General features: G+C 45.4%; 1 protein-coding gene across 7 annotated transcripts in view; it reads left to right on the plus strand.

Annotated features, from left to right (window-relative positions):
• Positions 1-23,538, plus strand: part of TRIO (trio Rho guanine nucleotide exchange factor) — a 373,294-nt gene that overhangs the window by 213,127 nt on the left and 136,629 nt on the right. For all 7 annotated transcript variants that reach the window (XM_070056594.1, XM_070056595.1, XM_070056597.1 and 4 more), the window contains 2 exons: positions 19,826-19,995; positions 20,956-21,130. In XM_070056594.1, coding sequence (XP_069912695.1) covers positions 19,826-19,995; positions 20,956-21,130 — 345 coding nt within the window. The remainder of the gene's footprint in view (positions 1-19,825; positions 19,996-20,955; positions 21,131-23,538) is intronic.

Below are 23,538 nucleotides of genomic sequence, written 5' to 3' on the forward strand. Positions count from 1 at the left end.
AACTTTGAATGAGATCCCTTTAATTTTGGAGAATTTGAGCATGCTCAGTTAGCATAAACAAGGGACCAGCATGTGGTAGTCAGAGTTGTGAGGTTTCTGTCTGGTAGTAGCCTGTCATGTGGCTGAGTCATGTTGCCTTCTGACTTTGTTAGGTCACTGTCACATACTTAAAAAAGTGAGTATTATGTACTGCTGAATCTGAATGCCCCAAGGCCAACATAGTACAAGTAATATTGATGCTAATATATGAAGTATGTTCTCGTTAAAGAACTTTCTCATGGTGAGAGAAAGTGTGTTATTCGCTGTATGAAAAATGGGTAGATACTAAATATGCCTTATATATATTTGTATATGCTTTTCTTGGTAGAAATCGTAGAAAGTTATGTTAAAGTAGAGAGAGAAAAAGAGAGATCTTCCATCTGCTGGTTCCCTCCCCAGATGGCCACAATGGGCCAGTGCTAGACCAGGCCGAAATCAGAAGCCAGGAGCTTCATCCAGTCTCCTAATGTGGGTGGCAGGGGCCCAAAACACCTGGGCTATCCTCAGCTGCTTTTCACAGTCCATTAACAGGGAACTGGATCAAAAGAGGAGCAGCCGGGACTCAAATTGGCAGCCATATAGGATGCCAGCATCATAGGCAGTGATTTTACCTGCTGTGCCACAACGCTGGTTCCTGATTAGTTTTTAAAGCAAAATTAAAAGTGAGACACGGAGCGGGGGGGGGGGGGGGGGGGAAGAGCCGATCTGTGGCGTAGCGGGTAAGGGCACTGGTTCGAGTCACGGCTATCCCACTTCCAATCCAGCTCTCTGGGAAAGTGATGGAGAATGGCCCAGGTTCTTGAACCCCCGCACCCATCTGGGAGATCCTGAAGAGGCTCCTGGCTCCTGACTTCAGATTGGTGCAGCTCTGACTGTTGTGGCTGTCTAGGGAGTGGGCCAGCAGATAGAACCTTCTCTCTCTCTCTGCCTCTGACTCACTGTAGCTCTTTCAAATAAATCTTTAAACAACAAAAAAAGTGAGGCAAAGGACTAAGGGGAAGAAATAATTCTATTCTCATGAGTGCATGAAGTCACTAATATATCAGATGAATGAAAACTTTCTAAGAGATATACATTATCTGAATCAGTTCTTAAGCACATCATACTATTTTTAAAGACTTTATTTATTTTAGAGGTAGGGTTACAGATAGAGGGGGAAAAAGGGAGAGAGAGAAAGAGACGGGGTGGGGGGGCGGGGAGAGAGCTTCCATCTGCTGGTTCACTGCCCAAATTGCTGCAATGGCTGGAGCTGGGCCAGGCTGAAGCCAGGAGCTAGGAGCCAGGAGCTTTTTCCGGGTCTCCCATGTGGGTGCAGGGGCCCAAGCACTTAGGCCATCTTCTGCTGCTTTCCCAGGTCCCTGCAGAGAGCTAGATCTGAAAAGGGGCACCTGGAACACAAATCAGCACCTATAAGGGATGCTGTACCACAGATGGAGGCATAGCCCCCTGTACCACAGCACTGGCCCCAGCAGATAATACAACTTAAAATTACATGGTGGAAGATAGAAATGGAAGCACTTCTGTTTAGGTAAATTCGCGAAGCTTTTTAGAGGTACCCAGTACACAAGTCATTCTTCTTCATGGCCAGATGGCGTAGTGTTCCTGTGTCTTCCTCTGAGTGTGATGGTTGTCCTCTCATCTTGCAGTAAATTTCTGGCTCTCTGATGAACAAGTGAAACAAAGGCGATCCCAAAATAACTCATGTTAAACAGGTCCTGGATCAAGGTGATGTCCACTTTCTGATAGCTTAGGGGTCTCTCTAGGAATCCCATTTGGAACAAGGTTGGTGCTTGGAAGTCTCATTGCAGACCTTTCATTTACACTGCAAACCAAGACCTCTGGACTCTTAACTGTCCAGAGGACAGAGGATGGAATAGAGGTCACCTGCTCTGGGGAAGAGAGAAGAGACATTCTCATAGTGAACAGATGCTTTGTGCCCTGAGGTTAGATGCAGCAGGTTGTTGGTAGAGATCTCAGCCTCAGCTTCTCCTCAAACTTAGATTTGGATGCATTCTAGGGCCCTGTTTCCTCTAGAAAGAATCATATAATGCTTAGCCTACTTTCAAAAAGCTTCCCTACTAATTCTTTGTCCTATTTTTTCACAGCGTCTTTGACTATTTAGAAGGAATCTTGATTGGCCCAACATGACTTTTGGCTTTATTTTGGGAAGATTATTATTCCCCTACATTTTGTCTTCCATCTCTTACTCTTACTGTTCCTTGCAGTGTTATTCATGGCATTTACTCACATTTGTCTGATTACTGTCTGCCCTCCTTCCCATTTACATGCACTTTTTCACTTGTTTTTCATTCACTTATTCTGGTTTTTTTTTTTTTTTTTTTTTTTTTGGACAGGCAGAGTGGACAGTGAGAGAGACAGACAGAAAGAAAGGTCTTCCTTTGCTGTTGGTTCACCCTCCAATGGCCGCCGCTGCTGGCGCGCTGCAGCTGGCGCACCACGCTGATCCGATGGCAGGAGCCAGGTACTTCTCCTGGTCTCCCATGGGGTGCAAGGCCCAAGTATTTGGGGCCATCCTCCACTGCACTCCCTGGCCGCAGCAGAGAGCTGGCCTGGAAGAGGGGCAACCGGGACAGAATCCGGCGCCCCGACTGGGACTAGAATCCGGTGTGCCGGCGCCGCAAGGCGGTGGTGGATTAGCCTAGTGAGCCACAGTGCTGGCCGCATTCACTTATTCTTTTCTCTCATTCCTTCCAAAGTGCTTTCCAAGTCCAATGTCATGTGCAAGAAGGTGATACCAAAATGAATGACCAAAGGAGCAACATGTACCTGTTCTTTTGCATGTCTCACGTTGTAGACCTCTGTATTTTGTTTCTCTGGATAGATTTGAAGTTTCTGGAAGGCTGGGACCTTCCTCATTCCCACAGATTAGCCCACCCCCAGAACTTAGTAGATGCTCCGTAAAAGCCAGTGGAATAAAAAGTGTTTATTTCTTGCACATCATTCTGAGATTTAGTGATAGATTTAGTGTTTGGATGTCATTTCCATTTTCAAATATAGCAAAACCAAAATTATTTCCATCCATTCTCACTCATTCAACATCATTCTCAATGTTGGGACCTGGGTTAATTTGTAATTACTTTTGCAGTTTTTGGGTTATCTGAGGCAACCAGGTGGTAACATGGAACTCTGGCCACAGTTTGCTTCTGGACCTGGCTCAGGGGCCTTGCATTGATTTTTGTTCTCAGAATCCATGGTTTCCTAGGAAAGCTCACTCCCCTTTGAGTTGGGCTGTGACTCTTGCCGGGTTAAGTGAAGAAGCCTTTTGATTCTGCTTTTGCAAACTTAGAGATGGAACTGGGACAGGTTTTTGTTTTGAGTAATGCCTGGAAAAAGAGGAACTTTTCATTTTATTCAGAATTTAAAACTAAAGGCCTCCCAACCACCTGGAGATTTTTATTTATTTATTCAATTATTTATCAGCAAAGCAGTGTGACTTGATTTTTTATGCCTGACAGTTGAGCAGTCAGACTTCTTTCTTGGTTGGGGCCTGTGCTCAGCCTTCCTAGGGACAGCAGGGAAAGAGCCAGCAGGCACCTTTTACTGGGTCCAGGGTGGCGGGGGTGGGCTTGTTAGAGCCAGTGCTCCTGTTAGCTGTCAAGGCTTCTCAACAGCAGGTGGAGCTTTCTGAGCTGCCGTCTGTCTGCACTTGCTGCCTTTGCTGCAGGAGTGTGCTGAAGGTAGATCCGGTGGTTTCTCAAGCAACCACCCTTTCACAGACACACATTTCTTCTCTCTTCTTGTGGAGCTGGAGAACTCACTGGGCATCTGATGATTAAACCAAAACAGAAACACCGGCTAAAGGTACCTAGGGCTCATTGTGTAGATAGCTATCCTCCAGTGAATTATAATTATTTGAGGTTGCAGAGCAGAACCTGTTTGGGAAGCCTGGCTTCCTTCCCTGGTGTATTCACGGAGAATGTGAGTCTCTCTGTTCTTCAGAAAAATAACTGCAGGCCATAGAACACTGTTGTCTGAGTTATCCCAGCTTCTCTCAAGCATCTGATTCTTCAAGATCCCTGTGTCTCCTGTGAGAGTTCTCAGAAATTTGGTTCTCAGCTTCTGAGCCTTTCTTCTCCTTCTCAAGGATATTTTGAAGAGAAGTCATCTGCCTAAATTCTCCCCAGTGACAACTTTCTTCAATTTATTTCATTCTTATATGTACCCATCTACATAACTACAAAAATTAGTGCCATAGCTTTAAATGTATTCCCAGCTTTTAGAAAAACCTTTTGTATTAAAACTAAAGTTGCCACCCCCCCCCCCCCCCACACACGCACACACAGAAATGAACAAGGAGGTGCCAGGAACCTTCACCCAGTCTCCTGCACTGGCAACATCTTCTATGACGGTGGTAACTGTCAAACCAGGAAGAAGGCTGTGCTACAACCCACAGAGCTGATTCATTCCAATTTTACTCAGTTTAAGTTCACCTATGTGTGCACATACATAGTTAGTTCCATGTGCTTTCATCACTTTTAGGTTCATGTAACACCAACATTTTTTTTTTTTAATTTATTTATTTATTTGGAAGAGTTACACAGAGGAAAGGCAGAGAGAGGGAGAGAGAGAGAAGGAAGTCTTCCAACCGATCGTTCACTCCCCAGTTGACTGCAACGGCCGGAGCTGTACCAGTCCAAAGCCAGGAGCCAGGAGCTTCCTCCAGGTCTCCCACACGGGTGCAGGGGCCCAAGGACTTGGGCCATCTTCTGCTTTCCCAGGACACACCAGAGAGCTGCATCGGAAGTGGAGTAGCTGGGTCTCAAACTGGTGCCCATATGGGATGCTGGCACTCCAGACCAGGGCGTTAACCCGCAGCGCCATAGCGCAGGCCCCACCAACACTTTCAAAATACAGACTTCTACAGAATTATCTTATCACCACAAAGCTCCATTGTACTATATTCTTATAGTCCTATACATGCCCTACCCCATCTCTAACCCCTGGCAACCACTGCTCTGTTGTTCCATGTCTATTATTTTATTTCAGAAGTGTTACATAAATGAAATCATATGATCTGTAACTTTTGAGATTGGCGTTTTTTACTCAGCATGATTTCCTTGAGATCTGTCCACTTTTGTGCATGTGTGACTTGTTCTTTCCTCCTTAATGCTGACCAGTATTTCATAACATTGATGCAACATTGTTTGCTTAACCATTTATCCATTGAAAGCCATATCAGTTCTTGGCTATCATAAGAAAGAAAAGCTATGAACAATAATGTTAGGGGGTTTTGTTTAACAAAAGCTTTCATTCCTTCAGGATAAATGCCCAAGAATGTCATTGTGCTTGGTCTTTGGTTAAGTACATGTTTAGTTTTAAAAGAAACTTCCCAACTGTTTTCCAGAATGAGTATGCTGTGTTATACTACCACCAGTGATGCATGCATTATCTCTAGTGTTTTTCTGTTTTTTTAAAGATTTATTTATTTGAAAGACAAAGTTACAGAGAGAGAAGGTGAGACAGATATAGAGAGGTGTTCTATCTGCTGTTCACTCGTCAAATGTCCACAACAGCAAGAACTGAGCCAGCCTGAAGCCAGGAGCCAGCAACTCCATCTAGGTCTCCCACATGGGTTGCAGGGGCCCAAGTAATTGGGCCGTTTTCCTCTGCTTTCCCAGGTACATTGTCAGGGAGCTGGATCAGAAGGGGAGCAGACAGGGTTTGAACCAGTGCTCATATAGGGCACCAGTGTTGCAGGCTGTGGCTTAACCTGCTGTGTCACAATGCCAGCATCTCCATTGTTTTAACATCTCAGAAATCCAGGATTTCTTTAAGAAATTTGTCAATGAGCAAAGTTAATCTCCAATGCCTGGTATTTTAGGGTAGAAAGTTTATATGATCAAATCATAGTAATTCACGTTTACCATTACTTTCCATAGGTGCATTCTTTAGTGTATCAGATTCTCTATGTGCATCTTAAACTTTTATCTGATGTAGGTACAAATGAATGATTGGCAACAAGCAAGTAAAGCCAAAGGATTGTGAAATTGCAGAACCATCTATTGCATCATAGCCCTTGTGTGACTGAGCATTGGATTTGACTGGGGCATCACTTGCCTCCTGCTCCTGTAGCACTGTGTCTTTATATGGACTGTGGTTTCTGGTTTGGCATACTGATAAAAAAATGTGGAACCACCCATATATGTAGTTATTTATAATTTCTTTCCATAAGAATATAAACTATTAAAATCAGTGAGAACATATGTATAGTATAACATATCCCCTTAACTGGCTGAGTGAGCTGCAACAGGTTACTCTGAAGTACGTAAGCATGTACAACTACAAAATGGGATAAGAAAGTCTCTAAGGGATGTGAGATAGTTAAGAAATGGCAGATATGAAGCAGTTACCATAATGCTTTTCCTGTAGTTGCTGCCAATAAATGACTCTCTTTTTCCTCCTGACCCCTATTTTAACTTACTCAATATAGATAAAATAATACAAATTTGAAAATAAGTTGTAAAAATGTAACTATGTAGTTGAATCTGGTCTGTGACTCATTAGTTTTTTGTTTTTTTAAAAAGCAAAGAGAGAGAAAAATACATATATCCCATCTATTAATTCACTCCCCAAAGGCCTACAAAGGCCAGAACTGGCCCAGGTGATAACCAGGAACCAGGAAATGAGTCTGGGTCTCCCACATGAGTGTCCTGCTGCTTCCCCGCGTATACATGCAGGAAGCTGGAATTGGGAGCAGAGCTGGGACTTGAACCCTAGTATTCAAACATGGGATGCAGTTGCTTAAATGGGCATTTTAACCAATAGACCAAATGCCCACCCCTGCCTCACTAATCACCTAAGATTAACTGCTTAATCTACTTCTGTTGCCTTTTCTCAGTCATGTGACTCTGTTCTTAACAAAATTGAAAACCTATCTTGGTATTTACACAAGCCAGTTCTGTCTCCACCCTCAGTCACTCAGAGCAAAGCCATCTGTTAGAATCCTTACTTGTGGGCTGGTGCCACAGCTCGCTTGTCTAATCCTCCGCCTGCGGCGCCGGCACCCAGGTTCTAGTCCCGGTTGGGGTGCCGGATTCTGTCCCGGTTGCCCCTCTTCCAGTCCAGCTCTCTGCTGTGGCCCGGGAGAGCAGTGGAGGATGGCCCAGGTCCTTGGGTCCTGCACCCTCATGGGAGACCAGGAAGAAGCACCTGGCTCCTGGTTTCGGATCGGCACAGTGCGCTGGCTGTGGCGGCCATTTTGGGGGTAAACCAACAGCAAAAGGAAGACCTTTCTCTCTCTAACTCTGTCTGTCCAAAAAAAAAAAAAGAATCCTTACTTGTGGTTCCATTCATATTGGCATAAATTATTTTATACGTATAAATAAATACTGTCAATCCTAGCAAGAACTTAAAAATAAATGAATATTTTTTCCTCCACCAGATAAATAGGTATGAATATTTTGTGTTGATTAGTAGGAAAACTGTGATGTTATGTTGTTACACAAAAGGAAAGTCCTTTTGTAAAAGTAATTTATATTAGAGGTTGGCATTATTGTGCAGTGGGTTAAGCCACCACCTATGACACTGGCATCCCATGTTGGAGCACATGAAATTTCTGTTTGTTTTCAGGTAGAGAAAATTTATATGTCCAAGAGAGAAATTAGAAATAATTGTAGAAAATCATAGAGCACTCTAACTTATTTCATACATTATAGTTACTTAGTGTATGATTATTGGATGAATGAGTTTCATATATTTTCATTTTTAACTCAGGATTACAATAGGGATTGAAAATATATTGTTGTTCATTGACTCCATATTTTATAGTTTCTTTGTTGAAAGATCATCTCTAAAAGGAGATTCCCAAATATATCTTTATCTGTTTGATTAGTGTGGTATAAAAGGTGAGATTCTTCAACACAAGGTTGAGAATTGCAGTTATAGACCTTAAAATGCACAAATGGAAATGGATATACCTAGATAGTCTTGTTTACTTATTTATGTTTCTTTTTAAAGGACATTTTAATAGTCTTGATATTTTGATACAAGACTTCATTTTATTATGAAGGAATCACGGTCTTGGTCCATTGGAAGGAATTAAACTATTTGGGTGTCTTCCTCACTTGTATTGTTTGTGTTGATTGTTGCTCTCACCAGCCATTTATTAGCTAGAGTTTTACCTGGACACTTTGAAAGCGTCATATAAGTTAGACTTGTAGAGACTGATAAGGCTTTTCGGGTTCTATAATGTCTGATTTCTCTTACTTTTTAAAAGTAGAATATTCAGGCTGGTGCCGCAGCTCAATAGGCTAATCCTCCGCCTGCGGCGCTGGCATCCTGAGTTCTAGTCCCCGTCAGGGTACCGGATTCTGTCCTGGTTGCTCCTCTTCCAGTCCAGCTCTCTGCTGTGGCCCGGGAGTGCAGTGGAGGATGGCCCAAGTCCTTGGGCCCTGCACCCACATGGGAGACCAGGAGAAACACCTGGCTCCTGGCTTTGGATCAGTGTGGTGCGCCGGCGGCAGCGCACTGGCCACAGCAGCCATTGAGGGGTGAACTAATGGAAAAGGAAGACCTTTCTCTATGTCTGTCTCTCTCACTGTCCACTCTGCCTGTCCAAAAAAGAAAAAAAAGTAGAATATTCAGAAAGAAAAGATCAGGAAGGAACTGGCCTTCTTTGTTTGGGCCTGCAGATGGCAGTGGGCCAGCAGAAAGTAGACTTAGCCACCCTCCTGCTGCTGCTGGCTCTCCCCTGGGAGGCTGTTCTTGTATGTGGCTTCAGGGAGTCCACAGCCAAAATTGGTGAAGGTTTTATAGGAGAGGACTCATGTCTTCTAAGTGTGTTGTATTTATTTAATAATTTTTACTCAATAGGCAAAGAGACAGATTCAGAAAGAGAGAAATCTTCCATCTACTGGTTTACTACCCAAAAATGCCCACAGCAACAAAGGCTAGACCAGGCCAAAGCCAGAAGCCTGAAACCTGATTTGGATTTGCCACATGGGTGGCAGGGACCAAATACTTGTGCCATCATTACCTGCTGCCTCCCATGCTACACATTAGCAAGAAGCTGGAATCAGAAGCAGAGCTGGGACTCAAATCCAGGCACCCTTGATATAGAATACAAGTGTCCCAAGTGGTGTCTTAACTGCTGAGCCAACGCCTGCCCCTGACATGTACACCTTTCAGGGACTATGAGAAATGAAAGATACCAGAGGCTGCTTTAGTGAAAGGATAGATTTCACCATGCTCAATTGAGATTGGTCTTAAGTACAAGTGTAGAGAAGCTGATTTTTAAACTGCTAGTAAAGAAAGAAGTGAATGAACATGTTACAATGTGCTAACTGTATTTCATTCCTTATTAGGTTTCTGGTTTGATAAAAGGCATCTAGTGCAATTAGTGGGTGCGTATTTGACCAAGGCTTTCACTACTTAGTGTGTAGGCAAGACAGGAAAATGCAGGCTGTCTGTTAGTGCAGTTACTAGAATTAGATGGTTGATTGCCTATAAAAAAAATCAGCTTGGGTATGAGGGCAAGGCCAAGGCTCTTCATATCCCCTGGTACTGCTCTTTGAGCCAAATGCAGCAGAAAGAAAGTATCCAATAGTAAGAGACTGCTTATGTGCAGTATTTGAACAAGGGACTGATTGCCAGTTCTGAGCTATGGCATGTCAGATTTGCTGGCTAAGGGGATGTCAGAGATGACAGACTAGTCATCATCCTAGGTGGGCAGGAGGCCCAATGGGGCAGGATGCATAATCATGTGGTCTCACCTTCTGTATAGAGAAGCCCTGCAGCCACATCTTGGCACTTACTCCTACCCATTTGCAACTTTTGTCCATAGGTGGCAACTAGAGGCACTGCTCCTCCCCGTTCAGGCTTCCTGAATGCTTTGTAATGTTGACTGTCACAAAGAGGGGGCAGACTTGGTACCATAACAGAAGTCATCATTGCTGCGTTAAAACCCTTGCAAGTGAGACTGTCAGTGGAATGTTGCAGACCTGTCTGCACACAGAAGACTTGTCGCTCCCCCTCTTCATGGAGGAACGACACAGGACCCTGCGCTGTTCTTTCGTCTGCTCGGCCCTCCCCGGGTTTGCTGCTGGTTCTTCCCGGGTTGGCTACCGTCCCTTCCACCTCCGTGGAAGGGCGGTTCCCCCTAGCCACTTTCCCCACTTCCGCAGGAGAGTGGCACACCGCCGGCCGGCTCTCTCGGGGGCAGCACAGGTGTTCCTTCAGATAGATGTTCCTGGTGCATGTTGTCTCTCTCCTCCTTTATAGTCCTCTTCCACCAATCCCAACTCTGCTACCCACACGCCGAGTACGCTGCTCTCCTCCAATCAGGAGCAAGTCCTACAGTTTATTGGTTGAACTGGAGGCAGCTGTGTAGAAGCTGTTTCTCCTTTCTCAGCGCCATATTGTGGGAGAGCAGATGCATAGAATAAGTCTTAATTCCAGTAACTTAGTCTAGTCCGAGTTGCTCCCCACAAAGACTGCCATTGGCTGGGCTGATGGGGATGGCCTGTGTCCCCAACTCTAGGGGAGGGTCTGTCAAATGTGTCCACGGTAGAATTGGGATCGCAGCAGATATCAGCAGGAATAAGTTAAAATTTATCACAGAAATTTCACACAGGTTTTAATACATCATTTTGTTTTGAATTATAACAGAATAAGGTCACATGGGTGGCAGTAGCATGTGTTTTAACAAAGAAATGATGTTACATAGGTTAATTGACATGTCACACCCACAAGTAACTCTCTGGTCTGTTATTAAGGATAAGGCTTGTGACAAAGGGAAGCAGTCATCTTGTTCTCTGCCTGTTGTTTGGATCACCTGGTACTGCATTCGGCCCCCACATTGAGACACGGAAGGGGTGCTGAGTGCTCTGATGTCAAAGGAGCTCCAGGTCATGCCGTGCCTGTGGAGTTCACAGAGTAAAATGTTAGCCTAGGAAATGCCAGGCAGACTGCAGGGGCATATGCACCGTCTTCAGGGACCCAGAGGTGTGGTGAGAGGAATTGTACTCTGATGAGCTGCCAAGTGTTCCAGGGACACTAGAGGGTGGTCATTCTCCACATGACCCAGTGACATACAGCAACTTTTCCTGAACCTGGCACCACTTCCAAGTAGTAACTCTTGCTGAAGACAGTGTCTAACCCAATGGGGTTGTGGGGGAATGAAAGGAAATCAGAAATTCCTAATGTCAAACCGTTTTAAGCAGTGTTGGACTTTATGTAAATCTGAATAGTGGGAAGTCCCTCTCACTTCCACACTAATCTTTAGCTCTGTGTCAGTCACATCATGTCTCTTGTCTCTTCCTGTATCACATAGTCCTCACCTTATCCTTCTCCTTACTTATGCAACTCTGCAGGGCGTCCATCTCACATGCTAGTAGGTCACATGCTGCCCCCTCCTCACAGGTGGAGCTGCCATGAACACAGCTCATCATTTCAGGCAGGATGTGCTGTGCACGTGGCAACAGTTCCCTCTTTGTCCTTGTTTGCTGCACCTGAAACTGAACCATATCTTAGTCACACAGTGGTTGCCCTCCAAGATTCCACTTACAGGTTGCTAGATTGAAACTGCCCACTTCTGCCTCTGGCTTGCAGCAGCTACGGGCAACTGTGGCTTTGATACTTCCTGTGCTGGACTTGACTGTGTGCCCATCACCATGTACCTGAGTGCAAAAGTAGGGAAACGGGTACCGACTATGTAGCTTCTGTTACACGGGGCTTGTGATAAGTAGCACTTCCTTATGTCAGTGGTCGTCTTCACTGGAGTTTCAGATTGGCTTTACCACTTAGGAAAGATAGCATTTCATACAGGAGAAACTGAAGATAGAGCCTACCTACCATGTATTCCCCAAAGTCAAATGTGGGATAGAGACCCCGTCCTGTCCCCCCAGCCCCCTGCCACAGTGAGTGTGTGTGCTTCTCCTTACATATCCTACCTTTAGATGGACATCACCTTGTATCCTGCATTCAAACTGAATCAGATCTTCGCCCTCAGGAGCACAGAGGGGTCACACCCACAGCCTTTGCCAGGTCTCAGGGTTCTGATCCTAATATGCGCTTAATCAGCTAGAAGCTTGCTGCTTTCCAGGGTCCCATAGCCCCAGTGAGTTCTTCCCCAGGTGGTGAGGAAGGGGCTTGCTCTTCTTGATGCATTTTTAAAAGCTTCAGATGGAATCCTGTGGAGGAGGGGCTGCGGCAAGGCATGGTTGTCCTCTTTGATCAGACCGTGCATGATAGGACCCTCCCATGTCTTTATCACAAGGGTTGACTCCACAGAAGCCTATTTCGGTCGCTAAACCAGCCTTCTCTGTGGATCCTTCTCCATGAACCAGGTGTATACATGCCAGCAACCCAGTTATGAGCTGTTCAGTTTCTCCTGCAGAGAATGCTCTGGACATCTCCAAGCTGAGACTGTTAGCAACAGCTCAGATGGCCTGTAGGGGGCAGCATTGCTTAAGCCTGTGGCTGCCTGACCAGCCCATGGATCTCAAAACTGGAATCCAGGTTCCTGCTTCTTCTCTTGCCATTGGGCAAGGATTTATCATTATATTGTAAGTCAGCCACATGCACAGAAGTTTTAGGTTGTTGTTTTGTTTCTTGCCCTTATTTTGTGGTAAGAAATTTACAGACATCCCAGAGACTTTCTTGTTTCTTTGTTCAGGGATATTTTAGGCATTCCATATACCCTTTTACATGTTTAAAAATATACTCTGATTGAATCATGTTGCATTCTGATGTTTGTTGCTTCATCCCCAGTTGACATTGGAAATGACTTTTATGACTCTTTTTCTCCAAATCAAATGAGAAAATTTCCTGTAGGAGCATACGAATTGTACACTGGCAAAGAAGTTACAGGCATCAGGCACCATGGTTTTAATATAAATAGCCTTGCCTCTTCTGCCTCATTTGGTTTTTTCCTTTGTTATTTGCTTGATCCCAAGACCATTTCCTATGTAGTCTCCCCCCGCCTTGTGACTCTTTCCTGGTTTCTCGGGCCAGCCAGGTGGGCTGAATGAATTCTGCCGAGGATGTTACTGGTTGCAGAGGGGAGGGCAGTTGCCAGAGCAAGTCTTCATGCGTTCTTTCCCTCCATTTAGTATAGAATTAAAAAGCTGGGAAACAATTTGCAAAGAGGCAGAAACTTCTATTAGACAGAAAAGGAACTTATATTTGCTTGGCAAGTGACAGAAAAAGTGTCTGGTCTGAGAGGAGACCAGGCAGAGTGCCTGAGCGGGACAATAGCTTTTAGGAAGTGTCCTGGGATTTTAAGTCATTACTGTCTGTTCATTGGGTCATTCTGTGGGGATGCCATTGGACAGGTATTTCATATACTGTACTTGATTGGCTTGGGCTCATGGAGATAGCAGGGATCTCCTGGAGATGGCCTATCTCCCCCTTAGGGGCTGAGTCCCCTCTTCTGCTAGGAGTCAGTCTGGGTGGAAGATTGCAGCTAACTTGAAGGCATGATTTAAAAGACAAGGGTCACACAAGATAGCTGGGATCTCCTAGAGTCAGTCCAACTCTCCTCAGGGGCTCAGCCCCTTCTGCCAGCGCTTGGTTAAAGATTGCAACCACCCTGGAGGTGTGTTTTAAAGCCACAAGGTCACACATACAGCACAAGAAGCTACAGTGGGGGAGATGCCAACTGGTCTAGAGACAGGCTTTCCAGCCACAGCTGGCAGCCCACTTGTGAAGGACATTCTGCCTATGTCTGAGGGGCCCATATGCCCCCAGCCCCACTGGACAGCCTCAGGGGACACATGTTGGAATGTCTAGGATGTCCTGGGGAGAAGGTAGTTAAAAATAATAATAATACCAGATAGAATGGAAACGGTTTGACCCCAAAATCTTCATGCTACTTCCCTAAAACCTGACAGAAGCATTTTCTATAGAATCCAGATGGACTGCTTCTGATACCTTTTTCTCATACTCTGCTGTTTCTAGGAGTAAAAGGGCTTAAATGTGGTATGATGTTAAGTTTACCAGACTAAGTGACATATATTGAACAACTGGTAGGAACCTGGATATGTTGTGAAAAATACCTTGAGAAAGAAGGTTCTTAAACTTTGTAATATTTCTGTTTGTAAGATTTCTTAGAACAAATATATTATAATAGTAGCTGCCACATATTTATTTCTTTACTCTATGTGTCTATCATCCTGCTTAATCTTCAGAGCAACTTTTTAGGCAGGCATTGTCACCATGCCTATTTTAGAGATGTAAAAACAGAAATGGGGCCAGCATTGTGGCATAGCAGGTAAAGCCGCTGCCTGCGATGCCATATGAATACCGGTTTGAGTCCTGGCTGCTGCACTTCAAATCTAGCTATCTGCTAATGCACCTGGGAAAGCAGAGGAAGATGGCCCAAGTAGTTGTGCCCCTGCACCCACATGGGAGACCTGGAAAAAGCTCCCATCTCCTGACTTGGGCCTGGCCCAGCCCAGGCCATTTGTGGTCGTCTGGGGTATAAACCAGCATATGGAAGATCTTTCTCTGTCTCTCCTTCTCTGTCTGTAACTCTGCCTTTCAAATAAATAAATAAATATGTAAAAAAATTTTTTGAGACATGCATCGAAATAAATGACTCATCAGGGCTAGAATGTTATCAGAATTTGAATCCAAGCATTTTTGCTTCAGAACCTACACTCTTTTTTTTTTTTTTTTTTAACATTTATTTATTTTACTTGAAAGAGTTGCATGGGGGGTAGGGTGGGGGGAGAAGTCTTCTATCCACTGGTTCACTCCCCAATTGGCTGCAACAGCTGTAGCTGTGCTGATCTGAAGCCAGGAGCCAGGAGCTTCTTCCAGGTCTCCCACGTGGGTACAGGGGCCCAAAGACTTGGGCCATCTTCTACTGCTTTCCCAGGCCATAGCAGAGAGCTGGATGGGAAATGGAGCAGCCGGGACTCGAACCGGCGTCCATATGGAGGTAGACCCACAACTACACATTGGCCATCACATGAGTTATAAGAGTTACCTTTGGTCTTCTCTTCAGTAGTATGTAAAGATGAGTTAACATGGTTTCATAACTTAAATGGTATTTTTGTCAAATGTGCTGGAAAAGCAGAGTTTTGCAGACATCTCCACCCAGACAGGCAGCCTGCCCTTTCCTGCCCTGCAGGCAAGGGTCCTAACTTGAGTCTGCTCAAGGCTCACGTTCCTTTTCCTGGGTTCCAGTAAAAAGGTGGGGGGTGGGGTAGGGGTGGGCACAGCCTCATCAGGCAAGGATGCAGTTGAATCTTGGGAGAAGGGAGTGAAGGAAACGGTTTTTGTATTGTTTCCCAGCAACATAAAGGCAGTTGCAAAGGGCTACTTTTTTTTTTTTTTTTTTTTTTTTTTTTTTTTTTTTACAGGCAGAGTGGACAGTGAGAGAGAAAGAGACAGAGAGAAAGGTCTTCCTTTGCCGTTGGTTCACCCTCCAATGGCCGCCGCGGCCGGCGCGCTGCGGCCGGCGCACCGCGCTGATCCGATGGCAGGAACCAGGAGCCAGGTGCTTTTCCTGGTCTCCCATGGGGTGCAGGGCCCAAGCACCTGGGCCATCCTCCACTGCACTCCCTGGCCACAGCAGAGAGCTGTCCTGGAAGAAGGGCAACTGGGACAGAATCCGGCGCCCCAACCGGGACTAGAACCCGGTGTGCCGGGGCCGCTAGGCGGAGGATTAGCCTAGTGAGCCGCGGCGCCGGCCGCAAAGGGCTACTTTTTCACATATGTTCCTCTAGGAGATCAGTCAGCCAGAGGCAGGGCTGAATGGCCACATGCTGTGGAAGGAGTTTTTCTTAATGGGAAGCTAGTGGGTGGCTCTTGCGTGTGTCGAATCACCTGCTTTCACCCTGCCCCCTGGCATGTGGAAGGCAGGTTACCATGTTAAGTAGAAAAGTGACTGATGAGGTGATATGTCAGGGATGTTTTTGGTTAAATATTTTACTCTTAATATATTCTGTTAAAATATTACAGTCTTCTTTTGGTAAATTATTCATTATTATCAGAGCAGCCTAACTGACGGGTATTTGGTTTCAATCAGTGAGTCTTGCCTACTCTGTCAATTTTAGTCCATCCCTGTAATTAGGGTAATTAACATGTGTCTAGAGCCCTCCTACTGCTCCTCTTTCATCTACTCCTATTAGGAGCTCCTTGTGGAAGTGTTGAGGCTCTCAGGATCAGTGTTCTAGAAACTGAGCATTAGAGAAGTTAAGTAATCTCCTGGGTCACAGAGCTAATACTTTCCCCAGTGCTTCTCAGGTCCACAGAGCCTTACTCCATGTCATAGTACTGGTACTGCTGTGCCGTGTGACTGACGCACCTGTCCGAATGCTGGTACTACTGTTCAGTTTGACTCACTGCATATGTCAGAATGCTGGTATTGCTCTCCAGTGTAACCTAGAGCAATGGAATATTTCTCATGGGAGATGTTTGAGTAAGTTGGAAGTATTCAGAACGTCATGATGCTATCATCCTTCCTGTTATTATGAATGTCACTGCCGTGCTCAGGAGAATTTAGAGGAAAGTTAAAAAAAAAAAAAAAAAAACAACCCAGGAAAGAAAGAATGGATCTTGCTGATTATCAGCCCTTTACAAATCGTGCAGAGCATCAGCCAGTATTTGGTGACTTGTACAGCATCTTCCACGGTGAGGTAAAATAGACACCACATGTACCAGTTCCTGGTCTGTGCCTCTCACTGTGTTACTCCAGGACCTGGAGCCTCCTTTACTCAGCGAGAGGTTGACCAGTAAAATTAATCCATAGAACTCATAGAACCTGGGCAAAAATAAGTCCTTTGCCAGCACTTTTCATATTTTTAGATTGACCTGCCATATTTAAAATGTTTGTTGACCTGCAAATAACAATAAAAGTGTGTTTTTATGTGTTTAGATTTGCTCAGTGAATAAACTATAGTGTGAAATTGATGTTTCAAGGTTTTCTGTATTAAAAAGTAGAAGCAAGTTCTTTGTGCATATTTGGGAGAAATAAAAACCACATAATGATACTGTGTTTTCAGCTAAAGATTCGCTTAGTAATGAAAGCACTCTGAAAAGCTTAGATTGGCTTTAGTCATTAGAGAATTGCAAATTGAAATTACAGTCAGATATTACTCGTTTAAAATGGCTAAAGTTAAAAAAACTGACCGGTCCAATTATTGGTGAGGATGTAGAATAGAGAATAGAATTCTCATACATGGTAGGAATGTAAAAAATGGTAGCGCACTTTGGAAAAGATTGGCAATTTCTTAAAAAGTTAAACACATACCCAGAATAAGATCTAGCAACTCTTCACCTAGGTATTTCCCTAAAAGAAAATGTAACTTCATCAGAGACTGTGCACAAATGTACATAGAAGCTTTATTTGTAAGGGTCCCAAACTGGAAATTAGTCAAAAGCCCATTAGCTGATTAATGGGCAAATTATGGTTTATACATACAGGGGTATGCTTTCAACAATAAAAGGAACAAGCTATTGATATACACAATAGCCTAGATGAATCTTGGAGTAATTTGTCTGAAAGAAGTCAGACAGGGGCCAGTATTGCAATGTAGTGGGTAAAGCTACCTCTTGTGACACAGGCATTTCACATGGGTGCTGGTTTATGTCCTGGCCTCTCCACTTCTGATCTAGCTACTTGCTAATGACCTGGAAAAGCAGCAAAGGATGGCTCAAATGCTTGGGACCCTGCACCCATTTGGAAAACCTGGAAGAAGTTCCTGGCTACTGGCTTCAGGCCAGCCCAGCCCTGGCTATTGCAGTCATTGGAGGAGTAAACCAGTGGATGAAAGACCTTTCTCTTCCCCTCTTTTTCTCATTTTCTTTTTTTGTGTATGTGACAACTTTTTCCAGGGTTCTCGTTGCTTTTATGGGGAAGTAAATTTTTAAAAAATATTTATTTTACTTGAAAGGTGGAATTACAGAAAGGGAGAGGCAGAGGGAGAGAGAGAAAGACAGAAAAAGATCTTCCATCCTCTAGTTCACTCCCAAAATGGCCACCATGGCTAGAGCTGGGCCAGTTGGAAGCCACGAGCCTCTTCCGGGTCTCCCATGTGGGCGCAGGGTCCCAAGGACTTGGGCCATCTTTCACTGTTTTCCCAGGCACATTAGCAGGGAGCTGGATCAGAAGTGGAGCATCTGGGACTTAAACCCATATGGGATGCCGGTGCTGCAGGCGGCAGCTTAACCTGCTGGCCACAGCACTGGCCCCTCGAACTCTGACTTTCAAGTACATAATAATTTTTAAAATATGTATTTATTTGAGAGGCAAAGTTACAGAGAAAGGAGTGGGGCAGCCAGGACTCAAACCGGCACACACAGGCTTAATCTACACCACAGTGCTAGCCCCTAAATAAATCTTTAAAAAGTCAGATAAAAAGAGCGTACATCTGGTATGATTCAGTTTCCATACATCTTTTTAAATGTGCAAGCTAATGTCTAGTGACTAAAAGCAGATCAGTGACCCCAGGGTGGGAGGATGACAGAGAGCCTAGGCAAGCTTTTGGAGTGGGGGAGCTGCCCACCATCTCCATAACTGTGAACTTTTCAGGAGTTCAGACATAGGCTTCAAAAGATTGTGGAAAATGCACATTATCCTTTAATTCTGAATTTCTGTGGACTTTTGGAGGCATACATCCAAACTTACTACAGTAGACACTTTATTTTTTTTTAAGATTTATTTATTTATTTATTTATTCGAGAGGCAGAGTTATAGACAGAGAAAGAAACAGGGAGATCTTCCATCTACTGGTTCACTCCCCAAATGGCCGGAACTGGGTGGATCCAAAGCCAGGAGCCAGGAGCATCTTCTGGGTCTCCCACATGGGTGCAGGGGCCCAAGCACTTGGGCCATCTTCCACTGCATTCCCAGGCACATTAGCAGATAGCTGGATTGGAAGAGGAAGTGCAGTTTCAACTTAAGGACCCTAAAGGTGAGGACTGTTGGCCAAAATGTCAAGGAGGAGATCCCTTGATGGGAGCAGCTCTCTTAATAGGCACTTGCAAGATGACATTTCCATCCCCTAGGAAGCTGGAAGCATTTTCTCCGCGTACAGACCACTGCCAGCCACCAGGGTCCATTCAGTTTCATTAATTGCTCTTTTTCAGTTCCCTGAATGGTACCCCAGAGATCTTAAGGAGTTAATGGACTTCCAGGAAGCGGGCAGGGCTCTTTCCCTGGCTCCTGCGAGGCCTGAAGTAGACCTTGCTTCTCCTCTGCCACACTGTCTGTTTTCTCCTAGGCCTCTGGTGATGTTTCACGGTCGTGGCGGTGAAGGAGTGTCAGTGTTTTCAGTGCTGAGGGGGGACACACTCTCCTTGGAAGGACTGGGCTATGCTGGCTGTCTCTGGGGGGGCTGGCTTGGGTGTGATTGCATCAGGGTACCACCTCTGGGTCTTCCTGGGCTTGGAACTGAGTTTTTTTCACCATGTTGCACGCTTCCTTCTGTTCTGAGTGTTGTAAATCACAGTTTGCTGATTAATAATGGATTGTAGTGTCTCTGCTAAAAATAAACTGAAACTCTCTCCCTACTGACTGAGATTCAGAAGATGTTCCTGTTGCCTGAGGGGGTCCTGTCCTATTTCCATCTCGCTCCGGATAGTGCCTCGGAGGAAGGGGAAAGACCGGCTTCCCTTCCCTTTCCTCCTCCTCTTTTGTGACCGTCCCTCCGCCTGGTTGCCTGTTTATTTTTCTCCACTCAGCAGCCGGGCTGTCGGGCTGTTTAGGATGCTTCTCCCTCCTCCCTCTCTGCCTGCCTTCCCTTCCTGCCGTGCCTCCCTCTCTCTCTGGGAGCAGCCGCCTGGCGCCCCGGCTCACAGTGCCCTCTCCCCTGCCCAGCTGTGGACATGGCTGGAGGAGCTGCAGAAGGAGCTGCTGGACGACGTGTACGCCGAGTCAGTGGAGGCCGTGCAGGACCTCATCAAGCGCTTCGGGCAGCAGCAGCAGACCACCCTGCAGGTGACGGTCAACGTGATCAAGGAAGGCGAGGACCTCATCCAGCAGCTGAGGTGGGAACATGGACCTCCTGAGGACCTGCTGGGTGTGACCCCCTTGCTGTACCTCTGCCCCGGGGTGGGAGGCAGCCCTCCTTTCCTGCCTCTCTCCCTTCTCCCTCTTCCCTTACAGTGTTTTTAACTCCATAGTTTTTCTCACCACAACCTTGATTAATAAACCTCAGAATCTAGCTTTTGTCAATGCTTCCTCTTAACACTTTTAACCTTGAAAATTTATTGTAAACAAATTAATTGGAACCTCCTGGGGTTGGGTCCTGAGGTGCTGAGGCACCTGCCTGGCTAGCGGATGGTACAGGCCATCTCTCAGAGACCAGGCCAGGATGTGGTGGGACACTCATCCTAGAGTGCTCCTCTGGCTGCGGCTATTTGGGATGCTTTTGTTGCCTGCGTAAGCAGATTCCTTCTACTAGGTTGCGGGTACTATTTACATAAATTTAATCCCCAAACCTATCATTCAGAGGGCAGTTTATCAAATGATTGACAGATAACCATGCCTGAGGTTACCTTTGGTAAAAGAGAGCCAGGCAGAAGTGTCTTAATCAAGACTTAAGTGATTGCACCAAAGTTTAATCTCATAACCAATGTGTGACTGCAGTTGTACTAAATGGGTTTTGTCTGTTTTCTCTACTTAAGGAGAAAAGTGACTAAAATTAAACTCTAGTGAGTAATGACCTGTAATTATTAGGCTTCTTGCACAAGTGAAGTACAGAAAATGCCAAAGGAATTCTTCAGTGCGTCCTCAGATGGACAGCACGCCGTGCTTAGAGGAAGAGCCTAAATTGTTTTGCCGGAGGGGCAGCAGTTTCCATTTCTGAGACAAAGTCCAACTTCCTGCCAGCTCTCTTCCTCCTGAAGACTTGAGTTGCTGGATCTGCTGTCTGACAATGTGTGACTTTCTCACTCAATTCCTGTTTGTCTTGTTAAAATCCCGTTTCCCTCATGTGCCCTCCTCAGGGACTCCGCCATCTCCAGTAACAAGACCCCCCACAACAGCTCCATCAGCCACATCGAGACGGTGTTGCAGCAGCTGGACGAGGCGCAGGCGCAGATGGAGGAGCTCTTCCAGGAGCGCAAGGTCAAGCTTGAGCTCTTCCTGCAGCTGCGCGTGTTCGAGAGGGACGCCATTGACGTGAGTCCCCCACACCCCCAGCCTCCCTAGAAGGGTTGAGGGGAGAAGAATCAAGAAGGCCCAGGTGCGCTCAGAGCTTCCTCAGCATGGACTCTGAGGTGGGATCCTGCTGTGGAGGCAGCACAAGGGCAACAGCTTCAGTGGCAGGAGTGGAGCAGAGTGAGGGCTGAGAGCGTGATGGAAGACGGGGCTCTTAGAAAGCGGGCCTTGGTCTGGTGCGCCTCCACCTTCCTTGGGTGGCTGCATAGCACTGTCCTGTCCTGATGCAGAGACAGGAACAAAAGGCACTGAGCCCTCCTCCTCCCTGCCCCCCTTTTCCTCTCTCTCCCCACCTCTCCACTTCCTCCCTTTCTCTTTCCATCCCCCTCTCTCCTGTTCTTCCCACCAGGAGAGTGGCTAAGCTGAGCCTGTAGGGATAACATTCTAGACGGTAGGAAACCCCACAGAGGTGCTCTCCCATTATCTAAATTCTGACCTTTGCTTCTCATATGTGAGCAGGAGTAGGAAGTACAGGCCTCCTTTTATTTTTCTTCAACATAAAGAGAGTGGTTCTGAGATGAGTGCTAGGGAAGATTAGGTCTTTTTTAATTTTACATAGTGCACGCAAAGGTAAGTATAATTGGATGAGACTGAATCTGTGAAACACGAAACCAGAACTCTCTTGGGCATGTGTGAGATGGCGTGCTGGTGGCCATGAGTGACCGTAGGCCTGCTTGGAGCACCTCTGAGTGGAATCTGCAGAGCGCACCCTCTCAACACTCATTACTTGTCCTGGTTTTGAACTTGCCAACAGTGCTTAGAGGACATCAGGCAGGCCCTGACTCTCAAGTGCCACAAAAATCAGGGTTGACAGGGCTGGGCATTGACTGCCCTGGATAACTTGATTCAGGGGGACTTTGCTTGTGGTAGCCCTGTTGCTCTTCCCAGCCTGACCGCATACTCCACCTGCATGGCATGTGGGACAGGGGCAGCACAGGGCTGGCCGTTCTAGGCACCTTTGGTTGACTGCCAGTCTAGACTTCCAGCACTGTTTGCATTACAGGAAGACCTTCTTGATTCTTCTCATTGTCATCCTCAGTTAAAAACAACAAAGAAGTTACCTCCTCAATACAGTGCCTTATTGAGTTCTGTCAAGAGTCTTGACCTTTGGATCTGCTTGAAGGCAAGGAGATAAAAGGCACACCTACTAGTCCCTGCCCACCAGGGACCGACAAGGCCTGAGCCTACACCCAGCTTGAAGCAGTGGCACAGTATAAACAGGAGACTTTGCAGGCCTGCTTTCTCCTCTGACGTGAAATGACTTGATTTTGTAAAACTTAGCTGCTCACTGAGTATTTTCAGTTAAGAAGCACAGCAATCAGAAGCATAATTGAAGTTCTTCCAGGACATTTGCATTAATGATACTTTAAAGGGAAAATTTTTTTTAAATTATATTTTCATTTTCATTAAGTCAGTTCAGGAAACAAAGCATTCTCATGCCTTTTCCCCACCCTGGAGCCACAAATTTGCAAGTGCCCAGATAAAACCTGTGTGCCAAGCCCCTGGTAAGTGTGTTTCAGAGAGCCCAGGAAATTAAATCTGCAGTTAGTCTTAGAGGCCAGCATCAAATGTAGTTTAAAAGCTTTTAAAAGGTCATAGCCCAAGAACCTCCACCCTCTAATAAACCTGAAACGTGAACAATCTGAGCAGTGAGGGATTTGGGATCTCCTCTCTGATTTCCCTGAGATGCACCGGGTTAAGCTTATGGTAGGAATTCATCTGTTGTCGCCTAATTTTCAAAAAACCAACGTCATCATCTCCCTTCTTCCCATTGGTGTGGCCATCACCATTTCTCAGTGGCATATAGAGGTTTTCTATGGCTTTGTGGAATCCTCTTTTTAGAATATTGACATTTCAGCGTACAGATATTCCAAATAAAATCTTATTTAATCTAGACTAACAAAATCATTAATGTAGTATGCTATGGCAGTTTGATTAAAAAAAAAAATAAAGAGTCATAATTACCTGTAAATTCAGGAAGAGAAGTTTAGACTTTCTACAAATTCTAATATATTTTTTTAAAAAGTCAGTTCAAACACTGACTTTCACTTTTTTGAGTTTTGTTATTTTCATTGATTTCTTTGCTGAGCTGTCAACAAGCTGTAGTGCTAGACTTTAGAGCAAGATCTTCTGATGACCCTTTGATCATGGGCGTCCTCGGGGTTTCTTTCTGCTCCATGAGTGTTTGTAGATCCTGCTGGCTTCAGCACCTTGATCTTTGTTTATTATCCATTAGGTGCATGCATGTTGTCTGACACTGGTGTCCCTGGGAGAATTACTCATGTTGTCTGAGTATGGTGTCCCCATGAGAGTTATTGCTAGCCCGTAGCAACCTGAATTTCTTCTCCTTCAGTGCCAGAAAACAATGC

Source organism: Oryctolagus cuniculus, chromosome 14 (genome assembly GCF_964237555.1).
Source record: "Oryctolagus cuniculus chromosome 14, mOryCun1.1, whole genome shotgun sequence".
Lineage (NCBI taxonomy): Eukaryota > Metazoa > Chordata > Mammalia > Lagomorpha > Leporidae > Oryctolagus > Oryctolagus cuniculus.